Here is a 16,046-nt window from a genome sequence, read left to right as displayed (position 1 = left end):
AGAAACCAAGAACAGAATTTCTGATGAGTTGTTTTTCGCTCTCTGTTTTTTGTGAATTTAGCGAATTTTTCTTTGCTTTTTGTTTAGCACAAATCTACAAATATGGTTGGGCTATCTGTCTTCTGCTCATCAAGGGTATTTAAACCAGATTTTAAACGTTTAAACTCTCAGGCTTATCGCTGATACAGCTTGGGGAACTTCTTTATAGTTATGATTTTTCTTATCGTTATACATATACTCAAAATAGAATTTTGAAACACTCTTAAACAATCTCTCTCTCTCTCTCTTTTTCTTCTACTATCGGCAATGTAAACAAACCACCAAATCGAAAACTTTTATAATCTTGTGACAGAAGCAAGGGAATGGAATAACACAGAATTGTTGCAAACGTTTGTCATAATTTAATTGCAACTAATATGCTTAAGTTCTCTTAACTAATACTTTTCGTTTTTCTCACATGGATGAAACACGAACTAAAAGTGTGTATTTTCATTGACGAAGTAATGTGGTGCGATAGAGATTTTGTGGATATCTTTTTTCTTCAGATTTATCTTTAATGAGACATTCACGTCATCTATGTCATCTCTTAACTTTATTTTTTACTTGTCTCATGTAGAAAGAAAATATCGATAAAAATAATCGAATTTATCACGAGGAAAACAATATGGCGTCTCTGAGTTATTGAGGTAAATCTTTATTAAGGCTTTTCTTGGAGCAAATTATCGTGTACTGAGTTCGATGTTTGTATTTTGCTCGTTAGCTACACATTTAATATAGTCACAAATTAAATCCAAATCTAGCAATAAACCACCATTTACATTAAAGGTTTGTTTCCAATAGTACAAAATAAATCTTCATCTTCTCTTGATAAGACTGATGAGATAGCATAGCTTTATAAAATAAAAAAATATGTTTGTTAATTTTCTTTTTTCTTTAATGTAAATCGTGTCTCGCTCTGAAAAGTTAAAACATCGTAAAAATTAAGTAGCTCGTTATATACCCACTCGAAGATGCATCATCAGTTCAAAATTAGGCATACCTATGTAATACAAAGATAGCTTTGCTACGAAGCTCTTATTCAGAGTTTGTCATTTATCGATCTTGAAAGAGTCTTGTATCTGCATAATCGCCATTCTGCTCGATCTAATATATTAAAGTTGAAGGTTATGAGAGATAAATTTGCTTGAGGTTTTGACATTTCGCCTAGTGCTTATACTCTTATATCTTACGACACGATTATTTTACACCTTACATTTATTCGGCACTTCGATTTAGGCGTCTTAAGAGTTTGTTGGTTTTGAATTTCGCATAAAGTTATACGAAGGCAATCTGCACTAGCCATCCCTAATTTAGTAATGTATGACTAGAGAGAAAGCAGCTAGTCATCACACCCACAACCAACTCTTGGGTTACTTTTTTACCAACGAATACTGTAATTGATGGTAATATTATAACCCACTCCTTTAATAGTGTAAAGCTGCTGAAAGGACGAGCATGTTTGGTATAACGGGGCTTCGGACCCGCGACCCTCAGATTACGAATCGAACGCCCTAACTACCGGGTCTCGTCTTAAGAGCTTGAAATATATAAATATATAGATAATCATTTTTATAGACATGAAAGACAGTTGAGAGAACATACATAATATCGGTTTGTGTTGAGATAATGTGAACGATGTAGCTTCCAACATAAGCGCCATCCTTCAGCCTTAAGTTATACAATTTAAATTTACTTTCAATTTTTTACCAAAGTTCTAATAACTAAAAAGTATATGAAAAGTGCAATAAAATATTAATAGCGTATTCAGTAAATTTTATGTTAAAATTTAATTTCAAAAGCAGTTTTAATAATAAAAAGTATCTAATGAACCACACGTTACTTCTTAAAATAAAATAAAAACAATTTTATAAAAAATACATACGGACTCTTAAAAACTAGTAAAAATTATATTCGCATTACGTGTGTGATAGTCATGGGCTGACTTGCAGGCAGGCTGAGTGGGTTGTTTCGACTAATATTATCTGCTGTCACATGAAATATTTATTTAAAGTGAGGATGCAGAGGGCGAATGGCGCACTCAAATACTAAGCTAACCCTAGGGCTTACAGTTAAAACAAATAGACTTGAGACTAAGACTTTCAATAATACTTTTATTTAGGCCTTAAATACAGTATTTACACACATACCTATATGTTATTCGGCCTTGTTTCCATTCAGAAACTGCTTAGAATGAGAAATATTGTATAACGTTTCCTTAGTAAAAATTAAAGGCAAAACATAATTTAATGATTCAGCCATCTTATAATAATCAAATGTGAGTCTTTCTATACCACCCCTCAAAGGCCCTATTCCCGTTTTAACATTTTGCTTTCCCTTCATATTTACATGTTCAGTCAACCTTTTTCATATAGTTTTCCATTTCATAATTTACTATTTGACCAGCTCTTTTGATATTTTTATAAATTCGCTAAATCGCAGATCATGGCAATCAAATTGTATGTAATTTTACCATAGTGTGTGTTACACTATACTCATCCGCTATCTGTTTTACTGGATTTTCCAATTCAAAATAACAGTAATTATAAGTTTTTAGAAATTGTACAAGCCTGTTTTTGTCAAGTAAGGCATGTTTCCAATTTCAACTGAAATACCTTTATTTAGTAATAACAACTACAAAAACTCAAGTAAAAAGTAAAATACGATCATACAAAGAAATAGACTATGAAGTTGAGATCTAGAGAAGGTTAGAAGATATAACAAAGCAATATTTTGGTTAAATTATCCAATTATAACAAAACTGTATTTTTATAAACTGAATGGAAGTCAGTTCTCTGTCATACTTACAACGCCTTTTTTAGCAAGCTGTAAACTAGCTCATATTTTGATTGGTGATTTGTGAAATATTATACCATAAAAATACTAAAAACACTTTTAATCACATCGTATTGTGAGATGATACTATATCATGCACCGATCAACAGATCATACACCGTAATATTACGTCTAGGGTAATGGTGCAAAGTCGCCGAAAGGACGAGCGCGTTTGGTATAACGGGGATTCGGACCCGCGACCCTCAGAATACGAATCGAACGCTCTAACTACCGGGTCTCGTTTTCAGAGCATAAATATATATATATCTAAACATATAAATATATATATTACTAAAATAACATTTGTGGCAATATCTTCTGAAGTAATGACACTAATAAAAGTTAGACAAATAGCAATAGGCTTAGGGAAAAGATCACAAACGTGCAATTGTTCTGAATTTGCTTTCGTTTGGAAAAAACGATAACACTCTAGAGCATCATTTTGACTGAATTCCATCTGATAGGAGTGTTAGTACATGTTTTTGATCTTACTGGGATCCAACTGGTTAACAATAATGACTCATTACTTGCTGAATACCTGATCTAAAACGAAGAAATAAAAGTAAAGGAATGTATCTCATCAGCAATATATTCTACACGAGTTACGACAGGATTTAATTCTTTAAACACAGTATTTACACACACACACATATATTCTTCGGTCTTGTTTCCGTTCAGAAACAAAAGTGGTTTTAAGTTAGTCATTATTAAAGGGGAAAAAAGCATATTATGAGCCTTTAAATGATTTGTGATTACATATAAATTAAGAAATTATAGTTTAAAGAATTTCAGATACTCATAGAAAGTGAAACGCTTTCTTTCCCCACTTGTATAATTATCTGTGTGGTGCTTTGTAATAATGATTGAATTCTAAGCCTGTTCTTACATGAAACTCAACCTATCATCTTACTAGACATTTTAAGCAACGTAAATAAAGTAACAACTTTTTTCTCCCGAATGTTCATTCTGTAGCTCGTTACTTCGTTATTATAGCTTAATCAGAAACTATTGATACCTAAAAGTTTACTAATTTAGATAAAACTAAAGTATAACTGGATTAACGAACTTGTAGGTTATCAACAGCTCCTAATGAAGCGGCAATAGAAAAATATTGATCTTACGAATTTATAATCTGTAGATACAGGTTGTTGTCTCGTCTATATATTAATAGAAATGTCTCGTTACAAGCTAAAGTTTTTGTTAAGAAAACATTATTAACTAACATCTAGTTTGTTTGTTTTTATTTGGAATTTCTTGTAAAGCTACTCAAAGGCTATCTATGCTACACGTTTCTAATTTACAAGTGATACACTAGAAGGAAAGTGATTAGTCAACATCACCCAGCGCCAACTCTTGGGCTACCGTTTCTAACAAACAGTGCACTTGACTGAAATATACTAACGCCCTCCCTTCGCTGAAAGGGCGAACATGTTCGAGAAAGGGATTTGATTCCGAAGCGGGTAAGTTGCGAGCCGAGCGCCCTAACAATCAGATCGTATCATCTTTCCAGAAACTGAAGAAAAATATTGTTTTCAATGAAAATGTTGTTGTTAAAACAATGCTTTGCTTTATTCCACATTGAAATGATACGAACGTATTCAAAGTTCTAATGTGGTGGGTAAAGTTCCATATAGTTAGATTAAAATATAGAAAACAGATATATTTAGTGCTTAAAATCAGCAACAGCTGTATTGTCCACTAGGCTTTGCCGTGCCTATCTAATTTGTCTAATTCTTAGAAATGTTTTTATACAGAGATAATCAGAATAAATAGACAGGTAGACACGTAATACAAACAATGCATTTATTATTTTATTATATTCATTAACATAACAAACAGTTACTTGATTATGCTCTAAATTCGTAAATCAACTTAATAATTACGTTCTTAAGTTTCAATACTCAAACCTTTATTAGAGCGTTTAAATCAATTATCATTTCAACCATTCACATGCTCACGAGTTAGTTCTTACTTTGTTTATTGTTAAAACATATAACAAAAATGTTGTGTTGACATATTGAAGTACGAAAAGAGGTGACCTTCTTATAGCGCCACCACTCTAATGATCCAACTTGATTGCTGAAACTGACTCTTTCTCATACGATTTAATTGCTTTGCTGACTGAATAGCAGCTTTCATAACGTGCAAGGCAATCATGATATTGTGGGCGATTCTCATCAGTCATGTATAAATACTTACCCATCGAACCAACGCTTAAAATAGTATCAAGTAATGGGAAAATTCCGGCGAGAGTGAGATCCTACCTTTTCAAAACAAATAAATAAATAATGTAAGAACAGAGAAGAAACAATAGCTCAAATTAAATACAAGTAAAGAGAAACGTATGGATACAAATGGTAATGAAATTATGTATTCGATTTCTAGCGTCATTTATTCTAACATTTCTGTACGAAAAGTGTATCTAGATCGTGTGTAATTTATAAATAGCCGTAAAGGGTATTTCCTTTCAAAATAGTATAAAACTCGCCACAGGTCTTTAAAACAGCCATTTTTTACAAACATGACAACCAAAATTTTAAAGTTAAGGTTTAATTCTTATTCCTGACACCTTGCATTGATTTTTGCTGGTTACATAAATTGTTAAATCCATTGGAAAATTAAAAGTCCGAATTGCCAATAATTTTGACTACCACAAAGAAAACTCCTTCCTTCATTTGTAGGCCCGACATGGCCGGATGGTTAAGGTGTTCGACTCGTAAACTGAGGGTCGCGGGTCGAATCCTCGTCACATCAAACATGCTCACCCCTTCAGCCGTAGGGCGTTATAATGTGACGGTCAATCCCACTATTCGTTGGTAAAAGAGTAGTCTAAGATTTGGCGGTGAGTGGTGATGATTAGCTGCTTTCTCTATAGTCTTACACTACTAAATTAGGGATGGCTAGCGCAGATAGTCCTTGTGTAGCTTTGCTCGAAATTCAAAACAAACAATGTCTCATTTGCAGAACTAAATGTTAGGTTCATAATTTTGAGATGACCTCTGAAAGCAAGTTATACAAAGCGCTGTTCTCTAACAGGTTGGAGATGGGGTGGTGGAATATTTGATAGTCGAACTGATAAAAATAGTTCCTTCAAGGAATTAGATATATCTCTAGCATTTACATATCAATTTTTTCTCTTTATTTCTATTTAGTATTTAAGTGTTTCCTTCGATTTGTTTTGTATTGAAAAATAGAGTGGGGAAAATCAAAACCTAATGGACTATCCGTCCTGGATCCGTCCCTGAAATTCCCGATATAAATATAATATAAATCGTCTGTGAAGAATCCAAATCTAATGGACTATCCATCCTGGATCCGTCCTTGAGATTCCTGATATAAATATAATATAAATTATTGTGATTCTCACATTAATACGATTTAGTCACCGAGCTAATTATTTCTCAGAATCTATCTACGGGCTCCAAAGTAATGTTATACGTACGTTAAGCCTATTTTCCACTGCTTGATCTAAAACTTTAACTTTCTTCTCTCTCTCTCTATATATATATATATAGATATGTACATAAATACACGAACTGCATTAGAGTATAATCACGCACTGATAATTTAAACTGTCATCTAACTCCTCAGTGGGACACAGGAACATGTCTGCATACTTACAACTCTAGAAATTGGATTTCGAGATCTGTGACGGGCAGAGCACAAACAGCCCCATGTGTACGCTTGTACTTAACTTCAAACAAAGAAAATCCTAACTATTAAAAAAACGATTAAAAATTAAGCTGATGTTACCTTTGTTTCCGTGTTTATCTACCATTTATTTTCTGTTTTCTTAATATATTTTTTTAAAACAAACAAACAAACAAAAACTGTCATCTAAACACAGTCTGTCAGCGCCACACTAGCCTAATGTACATATCGCAATATATTCCCAACATCAATATTGTAATAGTAATCCTGACACCCTGGATAGATGCGCTACACGATAAACATATGAATCGAAGTTATAGCTGCTGAATGCGACAAACCAATGCGCCATGTCATGTTTCAGCAAAAGATATACTGAAGCTGAAGAGGGTTGGTGAAAATTTACTGTTGATAATAGAAGTGGTCTAGGTAGAAAAATCGGGACTCGTTTTAAAGTGTTGGTAAATAACCTTATTTGCGAAACAATAATCCAGTAAAGATCTTACCAACGACGTGACTATATGTGCAGATGCGAATTTTGTCTCTAGAACAATAAGACACACGTAACCATGAATTGGTCTCATCTGATCTATAGTTGCTCAAGAACAATTGCTTAGGAAAGATAACCACACTAGTGCGAAACTGGCACCAGACTTCAATTTAAATTGTTTGACCACAATTAGCGATTGATTGTTCGATGACAGAGTAACGAAATGTATAAAAGTCAACATACATTACCTATAGTGATACATATTGGGGGAGCCAAAACCAATGTGGTGTTGGAACTATACACAAAACTGATAGCAACATGACTGCTGACCGATACCGTCACATTCTTGTCCATCATTTCATTTCCTCAAAAACAAACCTTGTTGGGCAGGGATTCATGTTAAACAAAACAACGATTCTAATCACGCATAAAATGTGGTGAAACAACACTTGGAAGTACAAAAGAAACAGGTCGATAGAATATCCACAATCATGAATTAGCCCGCACAATGTCTTTGTACGAATATTATTAAGAATATACAGCCTTATATGAAAACAGAGAAGATAAAGGGTGAAATTCTGCCAGTACCCACCGGTACTGAGAACCGGAATTAAATTTTAAGGCGGTACTAGTACCAGGATTATTTGAGCTATTTTGTCGTTTTTTTATATTTACACGTAAATTTTTCTTTTGTAAAATGGGTCTACTTCATCCAGCTGAATTCCTCTAATTGTGTTTATTTATTTATTTTAACAGGAATTTCACCCGTTAAGAAGGTCAAACAGCAACTAATCCAATTGATAACATTTTAGTGAGCAATACAGGACGTTTGAAACAGTATTTCACAGCTAAAACTTTAATAGATTGTGGTAGCACAAGAACAAAGTATACTGTTCTGTTTAAGGTACTCACAAAATACTATGTACAACGTCTATTATTTTCGTTTTGTTACTCATTCTAAAATACTGTATTGCACTAACAACAAATTGATCATTGTTTGTAACTGCTATATGTGTGTAACTATTTTTGCAATAGTTTATTTAAAACGTAGAGAAAAATCACGTTTTACACACACGTCTCACTATTTCTTACTGAAAAACCGATCTTGGTGATTATTTAGTTAAACCACAGAAACATAAGAATATATCGTTACGTAATCCAGACAAACACATCCATCTTCCCAACACATTTATTATTTCTCAAAAGCATTAAACATAAATTAAAATTAATTAGTTAGGCAGTAGTGGTTTGTTTGATTTGTTTTGAATTTCGCGCAAAGCTGCATGAGGGCTATCTGCGCTAGCCGTCCCTAATTTAGCAGTGTAAGGCTGGAGTGAAGGCCGCTAGTCATCACCACCCAGCGCCAACTCTTGGGCTACTCTTTTACCAACGAATAGTGGGATTGACCGCCACTATATAACGCCCTCACAGCTGAAAAGGCGAGCATGTTTGGTGTGACGGGGGTTCAAACCCGCGACCTTCGTATTACGAGTCGAACACCTTAACCCACCTGGCCATGCCAGGCCAGGTAGTAGTAACAAAAAGGAATTACATGCTAAAAATTAACTAAAGTAAATGCTTACATGGTGGAATTAAAGGGATTTATCTTAATTTCGTATTCATGTGCTAAATAACACTAAATTGGTCCGGCAAGGCCAGGTGGTTAAGGCACTCAACTTGTAATCCGAGGGTCACGGGTTCAAATCCTTGTCGCACCAAACATGCTCGCTCTTTCAGCCGTGGGGGCTTTAAAATATGACAGTCAATCTCACTATTTGTTGGTAAAGGAGTAGTCCAAGAGTTGGCGGTGGGTGTTGATGACTAGCTGCTTTCCCTCTAACCTTACACTTCTAAATTAGGGACGGCTAGCGCAGATAACCCTTGTGTAGCTTTCCGCGAAATTCAAACTAAATTCATAGATTAGTTTTTCTTTTGCAAATAACTTGTATTTTTATGTTCATGGTATTTAAGGTAATTAACTAAAACGTAAGTTTAATGTCTTTAATAATATTTATTGTTTACATTGTCACGTGACTACCACACGTTTTGCTTTGCAATCTTTCATGAGGATATATATACACATTCGAATGAACATTTACATTAATAATAGCTTATTAAGATCTGATAGTTATGGTTTCATTTGTTACAAGGTCAGTGGCTAGTAATGTTTGTTTTGTTTTGTTTTTAATTTCGCGCAAAGCTACACGAGGGCTATCTGCGCTAGCCTTTCCTTATTCAGCAATGTAAGACTAGAGGGAAGAGAGCTAGTCACCACCATCTACCGTCAACTTTTGGGCTACTCTTTTACCAACGAATAGTGGGAGTGACCGTCACATTATAACTCCCCACGTCTGAAAGGGCGAGCATGTTTGGTGCGACCGAGGTTTGAAACCGCGACCCTCAGATTACGAGTCGAACGCAACCCACCTGGCTATGCCGGGCCGCCTAGTAGTGAAAGCATATCATGTGGTGGAATTATGTTTATACATTAATTTAAATATTAGAGTTTGCGTGCATTATAAAACAGTTTATTTATATTAACTATACACTCTCGGCTCCTTAAATCAGCATTCCATTGAAAATAACAACATAACTTATACAACAGATTTTTTAAACCAAAATTAAACATCTATATTAAAAATCAATAATGGAAATGTTAAATGACTTACAGAGATATTCACAAAATGTTAAATGACTTACAGAGATATTCATAAAATGTTAAATGACTTACAGAGATAATCACGAAATGTTAAATGACTTACAGAGATATTCACGAAATGTTAAATGACGTATATAGATATTCACGAAATGTTAAATGACTTACAGAGATATTCACAAAATGTCAGTAAAAACTAGTAAAAACAATAATTTAAGTTTTTTTAATATTACAAAACTATAAATGATTATCATGTTTCTTCTTTTCCCCCCTTTTAATCATCACATAATTTCAGTTTTTCTTTGCTTTAGATGCATCTTATCTTAGATCTCGCTTCCAGCTCCATCGAGGAGATGGGATGCAATCAATGATACTGCTGTGAAGCGGAGGAGAGAGGTCGCTTGTAATTGATAAAACTCGGGAGCCCCAACCTTGGCAGACGCTACACTATAAAGCGAGAAGTAACAGAGAAATGTTTAGTCAGTTGGATGTAGTGAAGATAACGAGGTATTTTGGTAATCAATAGTTCTCTTCAACAACATGAGAGCAATTTACATTACATGCTGTGCTTTATTTCTCAGTAAGTACAACCTATTTTATGAACTGAAGCTAGAATAACATTTGTTTGTTAAAGTTTATAAGCATCCATTTTTGGAATTAAAAGGAATCTGGTTTTAATAATTCCGTCAATAGAAGTAGTTAAAACATATTTAAGCACAAATAAGAAGGTTAATTATAAAGAATATGAAGAAAAAAAAAGGAGGAAACGTTAGAAAGTAAACTCGAATGTGTATATTAATGTTTAAGACTTAGATTAGCCAGAGGAGGCTTTGGTGGATTAATGGTATTTATGGATTGCTTCTAGCAGCATTTTGGAACGTTCTTCTCAACTTAACATGCAATCCATAAACGTTTCAAACCCGGTATACAGGTTAAGTGTATAATTAATACGTGATTATTATTATTTTCAGGAAATGTAATTTAACTGGAAGTTCTGACTTCTAGTTTTATAGGTTTTAAGACAATACATGGGAAAGTACATGACTTAACAGGAACTTTTAAATTAAGTTACATGTTTTTATATATACTGACTTGTTAAAAATAACAAAACTGATAAACTTTACATGTAATATATTATGAACGGTTTTTATTGAACTATTCCCAACATTGTTACATAGCACTATTTTTTTTATATTTGCACGTACGTTTTATAGTCTTAAGATATGTAGTGACTAGATCTAAACAAAAGGTTTTTGAAACTTAAAGTTTAAATTAAACATTTTTCAACTAGATATCAAACACGTTATCAATAATTTTTAAATTTTCAACGCAGCTTATTTGATTAAACTGTTAATTTGTAAACAAATAAGGAAATAGTACATAACACTGATTTTTTGTTTCTTAGAATTTGTTCATGCTTTCATGATTTTTTACACAAGTTACAACTACCATTACGTAGAGGCAATGCAAGTTGTTTTTTTTTTAAATTCAAGGCCATATGAAATTGTATATTACACCTGAAGTTTTCCGTAGCAGCATTTTGTCTTCTTAGTAAAACACTCTGAATATAGTTTCTGCTATTCAAATGCATTGTTAATAGCTGATATAATAAGCCCTATAAATTTATTATTAGTTCTTCTTCTAAAGCAATTTATCTTTTAAAAAATTAAGTCAATTTTTGTTCCCATGGTGTAATTAAAAAGCAGAAAAGCTTATAACTTAATATTATTTTAATGTACTTTAAAAGTTATTATATATTAACTTGAAAAGGAGACTTACAGGATGAAACATTACGTTAAAATATATATATATATATTTAAAGTTTACTGAATGGCAATACAAAATGAACGAGTATGTTGATTGGAGGCTGTGAAAGAACCTGTTGAACGTACAGGATAGAGATAGAAATGTAGTCCTAATGAAAAAACACACACTGTCAAACAGAAGTTTCCATTCATGATCATGATTAACTAACAACGTATTAACTGTAGGAGTGGGGGGGGATGCAGTGGCATTAGAGTTTAGCCTTGTTTCAAGTTAATACATAATAAAGTCTGTTTATTGGCGTCTTGAGTTCTTACGAAAGACAGATTGTGGTTTATTTGCCAAATGCCATTGCCCTTTGAGTTTATGCGCGTGTACTCACCACTGATACTTTTATGTGAACGTACAATTAACAATGAAAACATTTTTATTTGTAAAGTTTACAGTTAACATAATCACGTTAAATGCTTTAAAAAGGCAGAAATGAAAACTATATAATGTACTAATTAAACTAATATATAATGGCACTGTATAAAAAAGTGTAGTGGTTTTCAAGAGTAATTATTGTAAATTTTATTTCCGGATCTCTACCACAAACGGTGAGTAATTAGCACAAGACGGCTCGCCATTTATGGCAAGACTGATTTAGTATAGGATTGCTTGCCTGTTACCGGATACGTAATTATCCCTCCTCTGTAGCGTTAAAACTGTTAGTGAGTGTGATATTGAAAAGGTGTGTAACAATTAAAGTTACTGTGCCGGACTCTATACTGAGTGTGTATGTTTTTCTTATAGCAAAGCCACATCGGTCTATCTGCTGAATCCATGGAGGGGAATCAAACCCCTGATTTTAGCGTTCTCTGTACTTGATGATGCGTGACTCGAGTTTCGTTATTGTAAAATCGCGCTCCACACTTTGGGGCTGTGAATGATGGTTAAATTTCATTATTCAGTTAGTGTTATTCAAGACTTGGTGATGGTTCTTGTCTCTCAGCTCAAACAATAGTGAAATCGTTTTGTGGTTTTCTGTGAATATCCGAAACAAACAGACACATATATATTTACTTATTTTACATAGATTTATAATCATTATGATAGGAATACCAATAAACAATTTGAAACAGTAAACAGCATTTATAACTGAAATATTATATTCATGATGGAGGTGAAAACCAGCACGTAAAACACCATTACATCATCTACTACGATGTATGGCTCACAGCCCATAGTCAAAGAATTTCCTCTGCACTTGTTTGTTTATAGAAGTGGCGCTCAAATCTCACAATTCAGTCCAAGAGAGGCCCGAATTTTGGCGGTGGAAGCTATTGACTAGCAGCAGTTCTTTCCTTAGTCTATCAGTTTGAAGCTAGGGACGGCTATGCACGGTTAGCTCTTGTGTAGCTAGCTAGCTATACGTGACAATTCTGCAACAAACAAATATGACATGACACTCGATTTTAATTAAATCAGAACGTGAAGGACTGAAATTAAGTCGCAACATACAATTTAGCAAATCAATTCAAAATATAAAAAAGACGCTTTAATTCATCAGTGATAAAGAAAAAAACAAAAATGATTATTGTATTTATCAACTTTTGAGGTGTTAAAAATGAAGTTTCGGATATTATATAACGTTATTGTTTCAACTCTTTAGTTTACTTTTACTATCTAACAAGAATTATCTATTTAAATGTAGCGTATATTTTCCAGTAAAATTTTGTTATATGGTAAGATACTAGTCCGTGGTGACGGAATGATGGTTGACTGCTCGTTCGACAACATACTATTATGTATGTATTTTAGTCACTATTGTGTGAAATACTCGTAATAAAAATTGTGAAGCAACAGTATATTACTACTACAGCAACATAAGTTGTTTTTATTTAAGCACGAGGCAACACAATGAGATTTGTGTCCTGTGCTCATCACGGGTATCAAATGTAAATTTTTAGAGTTATAAACCTCTAATATTACTTCTGACAGGCCTGGCATGGGTTGGTGTTGACAAGTTGCATTACCTTTAATTGATCCCTGTTAAATTAGAGATGGTTAGTGCAGACAGCCTTTGTGTAAATTTGCGTGAAATTAACATCAAACCAAACTTATCTTTGAGCCACAAGTTGACATCAATGCATGATGACGCCAAAGAGACTATACCAAAATTATGTTATATGACAAATATTGTAAAGAAATATTCTGTAATATAATTACAATAAAAACTGTGAAGTAAATGTCCACTGCTAATACAATAATGTCCACGCAAAACATCAATCCTGTTTTGATAAATATTTAAATAATTTTCTTTGAGTAATTTTTGAGATTCACGAGCCTATAACGTTTTTTTTATATTGTTCAATTTGTTTTCAAATAACGACGTCGCATACAAACCTACATTTTATTCTAAAGGAATAGAAACTATTAATTTCATTAGCAAAGAACAATGAGTCAATAATTGTAAGAATGTGATGTTTTTGTTGTTTGGAATTAAAATATGGAACGTGTTTGTACTGAAGCCGTTCTTTGGTGTTGGTCGCGTGGGAGTTTTAATTTGAAATATATTATTTGTGATTTTTAGAAGTTTGCATATACACAGGCTCGGCATGGCCAGGTAGTTAAGGCACTCGACTCGTAATCTGAGGGACGAGGAGTTCGATTCCCCGTCGCACCAAACATGCTCGCCCTTTCATCCCTGGGGGCGTTATAATGTGACGGTCAATCCCACTATTCGTTGGTTAAAGAGTAACCCAAGAACTGGTTGTGGGTGGTGATGACTAGCTGCCTTCCCTCTACTCCAGTGGTTCTTAACCTTTTTCATCGTCTTACCCCCTGAGACTCTCCAGGGTATTACCGTGACCCCTATAATAATTTTTGTAATGGTGAACTTTATGTAAAGATAGAATAAAACAAAACTATATAAAGATCTTAATGTATTGAAAATGTTACAAATAAATGACCTTGAGAAATGCTACAAGTGCTAAACAAATGTAAAATCCATGGAATTACTGAACATCATACAAAACCTTCTTATTCACTCAGTGTGAGGGTTGATATAATATATATATATATAATGAGAAAATATACTAAATACAATGAAAACTTTGATATTTAAATTTTAAGTTCGATGTATTAATATTATATAGTTAAAAAAATTAAGCAATTCAAAACGTTGTAATATATGCAAATTTTTACTCAAAATTAGACAGGTGGTTGCACAACAAGCATCCCGACGCGGTTCAACTGCCGCACTTCAGCGTGTTTCTCATTGGTGGGCAGTTACAGGCACTTGCCACAAAAACTACAAACTACTCCGTGATTTCCCCAATAATTCTCAAACCTTCCGTGACTTCAAACGACCCCTCATGTTAAGAACCACTGCTCTAGTTTTACACTGCTAGATTAGGGACGGCTAGCCCAGATAGCCTTTGTGTAGCTTAGCGCGAAATTAAAAAAACAAAACAAAACCAAATCGCATATACACGAGCGTGAACATTAGAAATAGAGACTCCGAAATTACATCAGGGGTCCAGCCTTAACTCGTATTCAGTTGAAAGCTAGTACGCTTTGTTCTGTAGGACAATGCCCTTTATTTGGACGTGTTACAATAATATCGGATTAGTAATTCTTTTATAGCCTCTGCTTTTATCTATTACAGCTTACAAGAACTGCTGTGAAAGAAGAAAGTGTAATGTTTCTAAACCTAATATAACAACCCAGAGTAAGGTTATCCGAAGTATACACGTACACACAGTATTCTCAGCTACTCCAAAGTGGTTTTGTAAAATAAAATAAGTAGTTTATAAAACGTATGTTAAAAAATGCAACAAAGGAAGCAAGAAGAGTTACAGTCCCTGAAAACTTTGTGTAAAGTGTTGAGTTATTGGCTTAATATATTTCAGATAGTTTTCTAATCATCAACGCTTGTGACAATCGTTTCTCTCCCCAGTGGAATATGAAATATTAAACAAGTAAATTTCCAGCTAGTTTACAGGATCTACTTTGTAAGTGTTTAATTAGTGCGAGTAATGTTTGTTAATTCCAGTATAGTCTTTATTCCATGCGTCTCTTAAAACATGGTATAGAGAATCCTATATACTACTTAAGAAAACAAATCTCAACAATTAAAATACTGAAAAAAAAACAACAACAACCTTAACGCCTGTTAGCGTTTACTATCTTAGGCTTGAAAAGATGAATGTTTAGCTATGAATCAGAGGATTCATGGTTCGCGATCCAATACCGTTAAAATATGCTTTGTACTTTGTGGCCGTTGGGGAACCACTCTATCCCTCTTTACAGAAGTTCCAACCACTGAAGCCTGCAAGATAGCCTTAGAACTCTATATCCGAGACCCTAACCCAACTATAGAAATTCCCAGTAACCAGTTAGCAACCCTCATAGAATTCACCACGATAAAGACAAACTTCATGTTCAACAACCAAAACTATATACAAACAAATTGCCTAAGCATGGGCAACCCAGTATCACCAGTTCTAGCCAATATTTTTATGACACAAGTTGAAACACAAGCAATTAACACAGCATTACATCCACCACTATACTGGTACAGATATGTAGATGACACGGTTGCGGAATTCAAATCTACAGAACACATACTTA

The 16,046-nt window shown here is 33.7% G+C and overlaps 1 protein-coding gene across 1 annotated transcript in view; it reads left to right on the top strand.

Moving 5' to 3' along the window:
- Window positions 1–10,089: 10,089 nt before the first annotated feature.
- Window positions 10,090–16,046, top strand: part of LOC143226288 (uncharacterized) — a 70,184-nt gene continuing 64,227 nt past the window's right edge. Inside the window, exon 1 of the mRNA XM_076457069.1 lies at window positions 10,090–10,245. Coding sequence (XP_076313184.1) covers window positions 10,206–10,245 — 40 coding nt within the window. The 5' untranslated portion in view covers window positions 10,090–10,205. The remainder of the gene's footprint in view (window positions 10,246–16,046) is intronic.

Source organism: Tachypleus tridentatus, chromosome 9 (assembly GCF_004210375.1).
Source record: "Tachypleus tridentatus isolate NWPU-2018 chromosome 9, ASM421037v1, whole genome shotgun sequence".
NCBI classification, from domain to species: Eukaryota; Metazoa; Arthropoda; class Merostomata; order Xiphosura; family Limulidae; genus Tachypleus; species Tachypleus tridentatus.
This window is presented reverse-complemented; position numbering and strand designations above follow the sequence as displayed.